The sequence below is a fragment of the Haliotis cracherodii genome, unplaced genomic scaffold, assembly GCF_022045235.1.
Source record: "Haliotis cracherodii isolate W230 unplaced genomic scaffold, xgHalCrac1.p SCAF_14, whole genome shotgun sequence".
In the NCBI taxonomy this organism is placed as follows: domain Eukaryota; kingdom Metazoa; phylum Mollusca; class Gastropoda; order Lepetellida; family Haliotidae; genus Haliotis; species Haliotis cracherodii.
In genome coordinates this window covers 13,597,108-13,611,464 of record NW_027266269.1, presented here as the reverse complement: position 1 = coordinate 13,611,464, position 14,357 = coordinate 13,597,108, and the positions used below count along the sequence as shown (strand labels likewise).

At 42.6% G+C, this 14,357-nt stretch overlaps 1 protein-coding gene across 3 annotated transcripts in view; it reads right to left on the bottom strand.

Annotated features, from left to right (window-relative positions):
• LOC139461013 (atrial natriuretic peptide receptor 1-like) overlaps positions 1 to 14,357 on the bottom strand; it is a 206,362-nt gene that overhangs the window by 40,277 nt on the left and 151,728 nt on the right. For all 3 annotated transcript variants that reach the window (XM_071242484.1, XM_071242486.1, XM_071242483.1), the window contains exons 7-14: positions 11,630 to 11,714; positions 10,613 to 10,736; positions 9,910 to 10,005; positions 7,437 to 7,514; positions 5,400 to 5,504; positions 4,610 to 4,681; positions 3,064 to 3,229; positions 2,404 to 2,559 (exon numbers count right to left, since the gene is read on the bottom strand). In XM_071242484.1, the coding sequence (XP_071098585.1) occupies positions 2,404 to 2,559; positions 3,064 to 3,229; positions 4,610 to 4,681; positions 5,400 to 5,504; positions 7,437 to 7,514; positions 9,910 to 10,005; positions 10,613 to 10,736; positions 11,630 to 11,714 (882 nt within the window). The remainder of the gene's footprint in view (positions 1 to 2,403; positions 2,560 to 3,063; positions 3,230 to 4,609; positions 4,682 to 5,399; positions 5,505 to 7,436; positions 7,515 to 9,909; positions 10,006 to 10,612; positions 10,737 to 11,629; positions 11,715 to 14,357) is intronic.

Below are 14,357 nucleotides of genomic sequence, written 5' to 3'. Positions count from 1 at the left end.
TTTGTAATTTATCATTTTCTTATAATACCTACATAAAAACTACATTACGTTAACGTGGCAGAGAGGATTCCGCGCTATGACGCGCAAAGCCTCCAATATCGGATAAAGAAATGTTACGTTTCAAAAACATTATGTTAAATACATGTAGACAGGGCATCGTCACTGTAAAGTGGACAGACACTGGACACGCGAGTGGACATCCAGAGTGTGTGAGTGAGGTTGACGACGTTGGAAGCAATACGCCAGCCACATCACGACGGCTTCCAAAAACATAACAGACATTGTAACCACGTGAGGTATCGTAAATTATAAGCAATAGAATAGTATTTGCAGCGCATTTGATCATTTCTCCCCGTGTAACCCCCTGACGATATTTGAGGAGTAGCGTCCCTCAGTGAGATAATGGAACTGCATATTTCCAGGCAATACCAACACCAGTTCCTGTCAAATATTCTTCAACCATTATACGACGAAACCTTGTTTGTCTGGAAACTATTCCGGACGATGTGTTTGGAACGTCGTTATTGTGATAACTATCTCTCGATCCTTACGTATGTATGTCGCTATAGCGACACTGTGTTTATTTGTAGGTTTGTTGTTTTACGCCGCACTTAGCCATATTCTACCTATACGATGGCGGTCTGTAAATAATCAAGCATGGACCTGACAATCCAGTGCCTCGCATCGATCTACGCAATTGGGATACGAAGACATGCATCAACCAATTTTCGAGGCTGACCACCCAATCCCATTTCTTGCCTTGTACGACAAGCATAATCGCCTTTTACGGCAAACGTGTTGCTGAAGACCTATTCTACCCCGGATCTTCACAGGTGTGAGCATTATGATAAGTGAGAGGCATGATAAGTGCTCCACTGCAGCGTATGACACACGAATATTTTTCCCTGTAGCCAAATTGATGTCGCTGTGGTGAGCTTGGGGAATTCCATGCGCGCATTCTACTTTACTTGAACGACACAAAAGACACAATATAATTCCAAGTGCGACTGTGCACCTTTAACACCTAATTGCGTCTGAGGTGTTCCAACTTTCTTTTAAAATTGCATGTTTCAATTACCTAGAGTCGAGCCACTCTGAATGTTAGCCGTGAACATATCGATGCACGCCGACAGGTACCGTGTGCTAACAGTGCAAGAGAGTGTTGTCAGTGAGGCGACAGGGAACTAACAGTTAAAACGTCCTTAGTTCGGAGCGAATCCGGAACAACCATCTTCCAGCCGATCATTTCTAGGCGCACTTACATCTGTGCACAAAGACACAATCAGGGTTTTACCTTCAGCAACAACACAAGGGACCCAGTGGACCCGTAATTGCTAATTTCAAGGATCCTAACATGAAATATGAGGGTCCTGTAAAACAATGAAATGGTGTACTGTACTGCATTGTGAGATTAATTAATTACTATAACTACAGGGACTTTAGAAGAATTTGGTTCAATGAATATTATTGGACGCAACGTATATTTTCCTCTGTGTCCATCGTGTCAATGTGTGTGTACTGGAAGCACATTTCTGCCTGCGTAAAGCCTTGCCACAATACACATAACCCTGATTAGGAAGTTCGGACAAATTATGTCGGAACACTACCGTTTCACGATTCACGCCGACAGTGGCCTTGGCGGTTTACATCTGTAGTCGCCACCTCTGCGCACCTAAACAGTCAGCAAAATTCTGCCTCAGAAAAAAACACGATGGCCTGTAAATAATCGTAGGCCAGGCAAATGAATGGTCGATAGCATAAGTTTAAATTTGGTCTATGGTATTTTCCGCATATTCTCAAAAATCACCGACCTCGGAATAGGGGACAAGTCCTTTTTATGCACAGGTTGGTATTTCCCGCATACTATCACACTCGTCACGTCGATAACCTGTACCTTTTCTCCCAATACCGATTGTCAATCTCTCCCGCTTTTCGGTGCGATAGTTCGGCTATCGCGCTTATCAGCGCTGCCCAGCTACATCTATGTAAAACAACTTACTGGACACTCCCCTCTCAAATAACGTCGTCCAATATCCGACGTCATCAAGTTGCGACCGTATGTTCGAATCCCCAGAAATGACCTCATGATAGAACGATGTTTTATCGTGAAATAAACCACGCTTCGTTCTTTATTGTTCTTTGCGATTTATCGCGTAGCTATATTAAAATATTCATTATATCACTGCGTGACAGTTTAATCGGAAGGACGCCCTACGGAACGCATGACACACACTTTGGTTAAACACATCAGTGAGGATGCGTACAGACAAAGGGAGATAACTGGGAAGAACCTGGGACTGACATGGGACGCAACACTGAAAGAAATATATACAACCACCCGAGGTCTAGTACCCCTACCCTGTAGGTAACAACTGATGTGGAATATTAACATTGACTGCTTACCTTGTGGAGATAGGTCAATGTGCTGTAGATAGAAGACGCCCTTCCTGTACACGATCTCCTGGCAGATTACAGCAAAACTGTACACGTCCCCCTTCTGTGTTCCCTCGCACGGGGCGTTCTGCTGCTTCAGCAACTCGGGACCCGACCACAGTCTACCTGCAAACAGTGAGTTGAAATTTAACGTTACATCGGCAATATTTCAGCCATATAGTGACAATCCTGCAAACAGACAGTAGACAATAAGACTGTAGACGCATTGACAGTAGACACTGACATGACGTGACAAACCTTCTACAAATGTCAGTAGAAAGTGACTAGATGTGACGGTCTACTTGTAAATAGACAGTAGGCACTGGCAGTCAGCGTGCATTTATGTAGACACTGACTGCACTATAGTAATCGAAATATGATATTTGGCAATGACAAGATTCCCCACATGAGACTTTGAAAATGAACACCAAATTAGAGAAATATATTGAAAGAAGCGCCGTAAAATATCCCGAAAAGCGTGTAATTCACAATTTTTGTTTCCGAATGAACACTTCACACTGCTTCAACCCAGCACACTTTCTCAATTCGTATATTGGCTGTAGTTGTGCCACAGCGACAGTACTAACTCACACTCATTGAGACAATATCAATATATCCCGATTGACGTACTCTGTTGCAGCGCAAAGTCAATCTCATCGAAGTCGTCATCGGTCTCCCGGAAGTAGTGGAGGCCAAAGTCTGTTATCTTGACCACAAACCTGCTGTCAACGACACAGTTCGTACTCTTTAACCTCCCGTGACTCTTAGCTTCACTGCTGTGAAGGTATGCCATTCCCTGAAAAGAAACCCACAAACTTAGTGATCACTCTGCTAAACAGTAAGCAGCCAGACACAAACATTGGTTTTATCCGTGATCACTTGCATCATGGTGTATGAGTGAGTCACTTTTGACGCCGCTTTCAACAGTAATCCGGTTATATCACGGCGTGGCAGCTTTATGTGGGAGGAAATCCCATAGTGATGCAGGCTTTAGACGTTTACCACTTTGGTGAAACCCACAATGTAAAGAAATTAGCGTACAAGAAACGTCACTTTAATTGTTACATTTTGACGATATTTTACCATAAACCCCGTCACTACCACGACTAGTGCTGAATGTTTGCGAGAAATCTTTCCAATGAAACATATTTACGGCCTCGTGTGTTGTATTTACGTTGTGCTCTGGTCAAACAGAGCACTATGGGATATCATCCGGGCTAGGTTTTGTCGGAGCCATTTTTGTACAACGCTGTTTGCACCTGGTTCTGCCGAAGCTTGGGACCGATAGACACTGCATAGTGACCGGGATATACTGTTTGTGGTTGCAAATATGCCTTGATTATGTTACATAGGCTATTTGGTACATTGCGGTGTCTGTGTTTACAGGGCATGCACGCCGGTGTAGATTTAAACAGTCAATGTCGAGGTTGTTTGAAATGTATCGTTGTCACGTCTTCACATGCGTCACCGACAAATCGTAACGCCAGTTGTACGGCTAAATACTAACAGCATATATCGAACCTGGTAGCTGATTGTCAGTATAAGTATCGTACACAAAACGTTCCGGTCGTAGGTACGGGCGTACCGTCGGTACGGTATGAACGTTCTCATGTAAGGTATTTTTACTAAGAACCAGGTGCCAGGACTTTTATTGTAAAAAATACGGGATTTTGTTTGCACGGATTTTTTTCAGTGCAGGAGCACGGGTGTGGTGCTGACACACATTGAAACCAAATCGCGCAAATCGGGAGTGAGGGTGTGGGGTGTGGGGGTGGGGGCTAGGGTGGCCTAGTCGTCTAAGGCGCCGCGATTCACTGTGCAGTGTTGCCAGAAACCTTTGATTGTGGGTTCGAATCTCGGTTCGCCCGATTATGTTTCTAGGTTTGTCAGCACCATACCCGTGCTCGTGGGTTTCACCGAAGTGGTAAAGGTCCAAGACCTGCATCACTACAGGCTTTCCTCCCACAACAAGCTGACACGCCGCGATATAACTGGAATACTGTTAAAAGCGGCGTTAAACCCAACTCACTCTTAATGTAGGATATGCTGCCTGTTGTTTGTGTTGAGTATTGGAAAAGAAGGAACTGATAACTTCTGTGACAGCAGCTCTTGTATTCAGTGTTCACGGATGTGTAGCCGCCAGCATCTTGTAACAAGGGTTCATGAAGAATCTCACCCTGACTATGTCCTGCATGATGGAGTAGCGGAACATCCAGTCCAGCTGTATCTCGTCGTTCTCCAACACATCCTGGAAACAACAGGCGGGGTGAAATGTAATACCAGAATAGGAACATACAGGCAACGCGCCTCAACTGAAAGGCCACTTTGTTACGACCATCAACAGAGTGATGCGGACCTATTCCATTCCGGTACCCGGGGTGGTAATGAGGCAATTTCCCTAACATGTCTAGTTTGTAGTCGTTTCCTTATTTCTTTCCTTAAGTATATATTCGACGGAACCGTCTACCACATGATAATGAATTGAAGGAGGTACAAAGGAATATATGCTAAACAATTAAAGACAATGATTCACCTTGGCAACAAAATGTTTCGGCTCATTAATAGAAGAACAAATCTCTTTGCATACCCCTACCTACATAGCATCGCTATATATTAGGTGAGTGAATGTTTCTCGCCGCAGTCAGCAATATCCCAGCTATATCTGGGCGGGGTTCGCCTACTGGTCAAGCAAACTATTAGATGATAGCGCAAGCAACGAACCACGTTCTCGGGGTACAATGACAGCGTAGCCACCAAGCGATGTCGCGTCTTATGACAAGCATCGAGTACTGATGACCAATTGTGATAGAGGGTGCGCAGGATTTGTATTTTACAACTTAAATACACAACTTGCGGGTATTTTGTTATTATACATCCACGTTTTCTGTATTCCCTCATAGTTTGACAAGTAATGGTTTGCGGGTGTCAGATTCGGACAATTGTCTGTAGGAGGATAACGTGAGTACCTGTAGGCTCCCCTTGGGGCAGTATTCCGTCAATATACACTGGTGGGGGGAGTCCAGACACGCCCCTATAAACCGCACCACGTGGTCATTCTGTAAATCTTTTATCTGTCAAATAGAGGAATACATCATTCTATAATCAACGCATGTGATCACAAGGGGGAAGGGTTACAAATGATGCATACGTTATAAACATGAGCCCCACTCTGTCGTTTAAGCTAGAGTAACTAATGAGAAAGTATGACGTCAGAGGGATTCGAACCCGTGTAGTGTATTGCAACGATTCATTTGAAACCAAATTGTGTTGCTGTAACAAATCAATATTTACTTACTACAGAGCTACGTGTCAGTCTGTCGTGTATACTAGTATATACTGAACCGCAAAAGCAACGTCACCATGGATAGATATATGAGAAACCTTTTTTTTATCCAAACACTGTAAACATACTTTGAGACATGATTATTAAAAAGATGAAACTTGGCAAAACTGATCATCAAGGTTGAAATTAAAGTGTCAAATGTTCTTAAAGTGAAACACAATACTAAATACGAAAATCGCATCACAAGTCAGTATTTCGGGTGTCCGAAATGTGCATTAATGACTGCCGTGCAACGTCAATACATGGAATGGATGAGGCGGTTGATGAAGGCCAAAGGCACTTGAGCTCACACTCTGGAGAACGCCTGACGAAGTTCAGCTGCAGTTGTCGGCCTTGGTGGGACGTCATTCAGCCGTCTTTGAATCTCGTCCCACAGATGCTCAATCGGATTTAAATCGGGACTGAGGGCAGGCCACGGCATGGTTCTGATGTCATTCTGCTGGAGGAAGTCTCTCATTGCTCTCGCAGTGTGGGCACGGGCGTTATCATGCTGAAATTCGTGGTTGCGGCGACGTGCCAAATAAGGTATGGCGTGTGGTCTCAATACTTGATCAATGTACCGAGCTGCTGTGACACCATTGCCTCTCGCTGGCCCGATGTTCTGGCAGACCACAGGGCTGACCCTCTGTGCAAGACTAATTCCACCCCACACCATGATGCTCGGACAACGCCACGAGTCTCTCTCAACAACACAAGCATCCGAATAATGTTCCCACGGCGTCGCCACTTTCTGCCATCTGCTGTTGAGATACAGTAACGGCTCTCGTCTGAGAAGAGGACGCTGGTGGCGGCAATGCTGTTGCTGTGTTGCCCACTGAAGACGGTCCCGGCGATGACGTGGTGTCAGAATGGGTCCTCGGTGTGGCCTGTGACAGTGGAGGTGTCTACTCGTCAATCGTCGGCGCACAGTGTCCGCACTTATGTGTAGCTGGTGTGTCCCCATGGTCTGTCGAGCAGTTTCCGCAGCAGTAACAAAGCGATCTTGAAGATGCTGTCGCACAATCTGACGATACTGACGTCGGGTGGTGACCCTTGGTCTTCCACTACGTGGTCAGTCATCTGTAGTGTTGAAAAATTAATGCATTTGCTATTTGCCGGGCGGTTTGTCCAGCTTGCAATCGTGTAAGGGCTTGGTGTCGCTGATTTCTTGTCAATCTTGGCATGTGGTAGCAATTCAATAACGAATGAATGTTATCCGATCTAGGTGAATTATTGTAGGGCAAGGAATGGGGGAACGCATGTGCATTTCAATATGCATGGGGTTACCATGGCCGTTGCCGTGATGCGTTTGGGCGATCGGTTTTATTGTCATCTGATTTGGGTTTTTTATCGTTTCATTTTTCCAGACAAGGTAATGTTAAATTTTGGAAACATTGACAAAAATTACCCAGATATTTGTGTGCGTGTTGAGGGATTAAAATTAAAAGTTCGGTGTAAGATAGAACGCGTCGTTTCCCACCAGATAAAATCACTCTTTTGAGGGAATTTACGTACTGGTGAGATGTGTTTGTCACCTTATGTAATGACGTTTTCTATCCAATTGGTGCACGGCTTCGGAAGATTCCATCGTTTAGCAGCACAATATCGACCAAGTCACGTAACTGTCATGAAGAAGTTTTGTTGCAATTAAAATTTATTTATTTAATCAACACCAACTCACCTTTTTGACCTCCAACAGTAAAGGTTTGTGTATTGTTATGCTGGACCGTGAGATAGGTTTGATGGCTATGATAGCTCCCTGAAACACCCGACACACACATGAAACTCACTCCATTAAGCATGTTGTTATATGTTGACAGAAGCAGGCATTCAGGGGTAGATATGGCGCACTATACATACAGGAATCAATTATCATTAATAATAATATTGTCAGTTTTATCATATCTATTATTATGAAACTTGGATGCGCAAATAAAAAAATATTATGTCAGGAAATAACAGGACAAGAGGTCTACAACGCCAACAACAGTTGTAACGGTAAACACATTGAAGGCAAGGTGCCACAAGTTATCTCCCTTCAATTTAATGCACAATTGTGGCCAGCGTGTTCTTGTTTGGTTGGTTGGTTTGTTGTTTAACGCCGCACTCAGCAATATTCCAGCTATATGACGGCGGTCTGTAAATAATCGAGTCTGGACCAGACAAACCAGCGATTGACACCATAGCATCGATCCATGCAATTGGGATACGGCGTGTTCTAGGAATAAGTTTGATCGTTTGTTTGTTTGTTGTTTAACGCTGCAATCTTCCAGCTATATGACCGTGATCTGTAAATCGTCGAGTCTGGACTAACCAATCTAGTGGTTGACATCATGATCATTGATATACGCAATTTATTGGGATAGGAAGTTGAAAACCAATTTCTACCCCACATCACGTGTCAACTTTAATCTAACTGGAAACGGTTGAAACCCTAATTAGAGAACTTGCTGTCGCCCTGGGTCCATATGAGCGGTTTATTTCCTGACTACGAAACACTACATGTAGTGTGTATTTTTCTTAAATGTCTTACAAATCCACCGATAACATAATTTACAACTATTGGGGAAGTAACACGAAAGTGTTTCTTCTTGCTATAGTGTCTGCTTACATGCTTGAAAATAAAAAACAAAAAACAAAACCAAAATCTCAGACTTATCTAGAAATAACGAAATATTATGTTTCACCTACATGCAATATTTAGATTATCGACAAAAAAAACAATAATTTTGAACACGAATGCTGACCAGACAACCGTCATTACATTTTGAATACAAATGGCTGAGTAATGGTCTTAAATGGCTACTTCAAAATGGCTGAGGTGGCGACCGTATTGAAATTCAGATTGGAACCTCTTCAGTAAACTAAGCGGGTGTCGTGTCAGCCTCAATTGCACAGCAGTTGCCAAGGAGATGTTGATGCACATTTTTATGTCTTTTTATGCCACTGGCAGCCATATTTGATTTCCGATCGAGAAGTTATAAACAAACTTGGTACTTCACTCATCAAATTTCGCGCCTCTGGCCCTTTATTTAGAAGTAGTGTTCATTTTCTTAAATCAAATATGGCTAACAGGCGGTCATATTGAAATTCAAATTTGGATGTCTTGAACAAACCTGAACACCTGTATAGTAACACCCAACACCCAAGCTGAAGCCATCTAGCAATTTAGGAAGTATCATACATCATTTCATATACTTGCAACGACTTTAGCTGACGTCCACGTGGCCACGTGACAGTTCTCAGTCTGCAACACAGTGCATCTGGATGGTGTTTGAAGCGCCAATACAATCACAAGGCAATCGGTGATTTTGAAAACCAAATAATATTTTTTTGTACAGGAGTACCTTCAACGTGTATTTTCATATTCAAAACATGGTGCCTTTATCTTCCAACAAATACCTAAACGAAAGTCCACTCCCCGGGACCTAGGGTAAGCGTACTGGTCCCCAGCAACCTATGCTTGTCGTAAGAGGCGACCAAATGGATCGGGTGGTCAGGTTCGGTCAGGCTCGGTCAAGCTCGGTCAGGCACGGTCACTTGGTTGATTGCATGTCAACCTATCCCAATATGCGTGGATCAACTGATGATGACTATCACAGTACTGTCTGGTTCAGACGATATTTACAGATTGACGTCATATAGATCATTGCTGGATGCGGCGTAAAACAACAAACAAAACTAAACCAAAGTCTGTTGGAAGTAGGAAATAATCTAACTGCTAATTTGCGTTTAAAGAACTGTTTATTGAGTCATGTCCAGCTAAATAAGTCAGATCGGCCTTCGCACAATGTCGTGAATATATGCAGATTTAGAGAATATATGACACCTGCGTCACTTCGGCCACTAAGCATGACTTTTTCTTGTCTTACGGACTTAGCGAGAACATTCCAGGTCGATGGGTTGGGGAAAATAAAAATAGCACTTAACATTATTGACGCTGTTCTTCAAAAGATTATCTTAAGATATTGCCACGTGTTCAATGATTGTTAAGATCGTCCTTTAAACATAGTAACATGAAACTGTGTGCATAATTATATCCGTATTTAAGATGTAAGCATGCATTTGGCCGATGAAATAAGTGCTTTTCATTTTTAGCGTCGACTGAATGCGCATCGTTTCCTTTTAAAAAGTTACCCGTTGGTGTGTTTTACCTTGTAATACCCTGTCTTTGTAAACAGTTGTCTGTTGCCAACGTTGTTCAGCACGGCGATTGTGTCCCTCGAACAGGAGCTGGAGAACGAGATCCGCTGTAACAATAGAGTTACGTATCATGTTTCAATATGCAGTTGAGAATAATCGAAAATAAGGAATAGGGCCATAATCCCTGCAACAAGAACCTGCATCACAGACAGCACGCAAACATTACAGACAGATTCCTTGCAAGGACATGACCATGTGACATTTAGTATTTGTTTGTTTGTTGTTTAACGCCGCACTCAGCAATATTCCAGCTATATGACGGCGGTCTGTAAATAATCGAGTCTGGACCAGACAATCCAGTGATTAATATCATATTTTACAAGGAAAGCGCATGTTGGTTTACGTATCTGTTCGGTAATATTCCAACCGAGGTGATCTTGGGCGTTTACCACTTTGGTGAAACCCACGAACACGAGTATGGTGATGAAAATGAATCACTTTTGAAATCAAAATTTCATGTGTAATATTTTGCACTGGGGGTGTACATTCAGAGATATGTAGTTCATAGTTTTACTCGCTGACTTACAAACCTCAACCGCACCAGGATCCGGTGATAATTGGTTCGAATCCCATATGAGCCCCATTGTCATCCTTGAACAGCATCCTTGGTCACCCCTCCTCGTGGGTTTCAAGGGTCATCGACGCAACACTTACCTCAGCATTTTTGCCCTTTCCGCTCCGATCAAGTTTCTTATTTTTGCCAGGGGATCCGAACAGGATGTCATCCCACTTCACTCGCCAGTTCATTTCCGCTAACTCTGCCTCTAGCTTTATATGTCTGTGGGCAGAAATCATCACCATCATAATAATCATCATTATTATCACCACCGTCGCCTTTGTCCAAGTGTCATCATACCAATTGTAAGGCCAGTGATAATCTTTTGTATTTTATATCTCTTGAACATGTGATGAAAGTGTCCAGGCCTCGTCAACTCGGCAAGCATGACTATAACACTGCATGAGAAACAGGAGGCTATAAACAATTACAAACGTTATCGAAAAGTTACTAAATTACTCACGGTAATGAAAAAAAACTGTTTTTTCGACCTCAGATCTTAAATAAATGCAGTTAATATACAAAATATGTAAATATCCAAACAACTAAATTAGTACTAATTGGGCCGTGGCACAAATATAGCGTATCAATCGTTTTTATGCCTTTTTACACGTAAAAGTTTGTATAAATGTGAAGAAAACAGACTATTGTGAAACACGGCATAACCAGGTGTAAGTAGATCAAGGTGACCTATGACACCTTGACGACAGGTGAGAACAGGTGCATAATGCCTATAGTCTGTTTCTGCTATGTCAATTTGGACTTGAATGTTGAAAGTGCCGACAAATTACTTCCTGTAAAGTATATTTTGTATTGTTCACTGAGATCAAACTAGCAAATCCAGACTAGTACTTTTCGAGTAGTTTTGTATTTCGTATTTTCAGCTACGTAACACTTTGTGTCGATTTTTAAATTGAGAAAAACAGTTTTTTTTCATTTCCGTGAGTACTTTAGGCTGAAAACAGTCGCCGAAACACTGCAAACTCAAAGTGCAAACAAACACGATATCCGTATGAAGTACATCACCATCGAAAAGAATTCTCGTTTTTTTTTTCATTTTTAGACATCATCAAACATTGGTGTATACTTTCTTTTGCCGGGAAGTTTATACTTACCTGTATATAAAGAACGTGGCGACCAAGACGATCAGCAGCACGGATCCCAAGACAATAATCACGATGCCGTACTCTGGAAAGGGCTCTAATAACAAAATGAGAGTGAGTGAGTGAGTGAGTGAGTGAGTGAGTGAGTTTGCTTTTAAGACGAGATTACGGTTAGCATGTTATTCATTCGTCATCTTAACCAAACCCTTGACCCTTGGTAAGCCACGATCAGTTGCTTTGTGACCTCACAATTTACCCCGTATGACTCCGTATGAGGTCCGCCCACTTGCGTGTACCATTGTGAAGAAAAGGCGTAGTGGTTGGTTAGCGACAAGTTTTGTTTGTTTGTTTGTTTGTTTATTGTTTAACGCCGCAGTTAACAATTTCCAAGCTGTATGAAGGCGGTCTGTAAATAATCGAGGGAATACGCAATAGGGAAACGATGACATGCATCAAGCAAGTCAGCGAGCCTGACCACCCGATCCCGTTAGTCGCCTGTTACGTCAAGCGTGGGTTTCTGAAGACCTATTCTTACCCGAGTCTTCACGGGTCTCCGCGACAAATACTACGATGGATATGTGCGTTTCTCGGTTAACAACGAGCTCTACCAGCGAATATAGTAGCACATAAGAGCACATGCTGATGTATTTTACCCGAAGAAAACAAATGTGCACAGATAACAAAGTTGTGAAGTATCGTGACAATGAAAGGACTACTTTTTAACACCAGAGAGCAATAATGAATAGTGTCATTCATGAAATGATTGTGAGAGTTGAGACCTTAACGAATTTATTGTCGACATTCTCCTTAATTAATCTGATGTATTTGTTTATAGATTTTTTTGTAATTATAATATATCTTTCAAACGACTTTTAGAGAATTCTTGTATCGACTTGTCACCTCTCAATGGTCTAATCAGGAATACGTCTATCCACGGGACTGTAGTCAATTTCATCGTCATGACCCTCGACATGCGTACACCCTCCCAAACAGTGCCAAATTAATTACGTTTAACCAAATTCAAATTCTACTTGTCTGAAACTGGCTTTGTGAGTAGGTTCAACTTATCCTTGATTACCAGTAGCTACATGTATTCGCAGCCTTTTCTTGCCACGACACAGGTATATAAACCAGGATCCCCCGCCAGTCCCTCTGATCCGCGAGCTGTGTGCTTCAACCACTCGGGGCGTCTGTACAGTTCGCCCTTAACATGCATTCCGACGACATCATTGTAGGAAGTATCAACAAGACATGTTTCTTGTGTTTATGAAGACACTGATCACTAACAGATAAGGTGCAAAGGCACCTGGATGATCTAAAAAAGGCACACCGATAAAATTCGACATTGTTTAGAGAAACAGCTGAGAGATTATAGCAAGACACTTGTGCTGCATGTGCGAAATTTACTCTTAGCCGGTCGAGTCCACTACACGAGAGGGGTGAATAACCCTCAAGCTGAAAAAATGTGGCGTTCGATATGAAAACATTTTCCCCATTTATTAGGCAAATGGCATTTTTTGTTCGGCTTCTAAGAGGAATTAATCCCTCTCCTCGGTTGAGCTTGCATTTATAAAGGCACCCCCTCCCCAAGCCACTCCACCCCAACCCCAGTTCTCTCAGTTTGAGCTGATCCAAGCATTACCTCTGAGTTCTTCTTTACCTCATGTAAACAAAGGTGCAGGTTTGCAAGTCTTCCCAACGCATTTGGCAAGGAAGCAAGTCGTTTCCTTCACCAAGCCTTAAAAATATTAGTCTTCTTTTGAGATAAAATCGGATATTTTCGCTGTATTTTTTCCAAACAGTTTGCAAAATAAATAACGCCCAATTAATGCAGTGCTATTTATCTACAGACACAAAACCCACTAAATCAATATTTGTCAGACTGACGAGTGGTATCGGATTGTTATCATTTTGCACAATAAACATGTCATCAGTCCAAATGTATTCTCTTGGTGAGTGTGTGTTGTTTACAGCGGAGTCAGCAGTATTCCAGCTACGTCACGGCCGGTAAATAATTCGGCAACAGCCAACTAGTGGTTAATATCATGAGCACTGATCCATGGCGTAGGTTGGTTTGGTTGGTTTGTTGTTAACGCCGCACTCAGCAATATCCCAGCTATATGACGGTGGTCTGTAAATAATCGAGTCTGGACCAGACAATCCAGGCAATTGGTATCGATGACATGCTTCATTCAAGTCAGCAAGCCTGACCACCCGATCCCGTTAGTCGCCTTATACTACAAGTATAGTCGCCTTTCACGGAAAGCATCACGCCGTAGGGATAGAACGACACATGGTCGTCGATACCACCTATTGTTACCACCCTATCCGTATGAACCGGATGTTAGCTTGTGCACCGGGGTGTTTATTGGGAAATATACATGATATAATATAGATGCACAAAAAAAACATAAAAAAAAAAAAAATAATTTTTTTTTATAGTAATTTTGTGTTAACGTAAACGTGATGTATACATGCATGTGGTGTATATTAATAAAATGTATTTAAGGTGTCTTGCATTCCAGCGGGACCCTGAAGCCCATTTCTGGTGTCCCCCGCCGTGATATTGCTGGAATATTGCTACAAGCGGCGTAAAATCAAACTCACTCCAGCGGGACCCGTGGAAATCCAGGGAAGAATACGTCTTCAGCAACCCAAGCTTGTCGTAAGAGGCGACTAACGGGATCTGGTCGTCAGGCTCGCTGACTTGGTTTGAAGCATGTCATCGTATCCAAGTTGC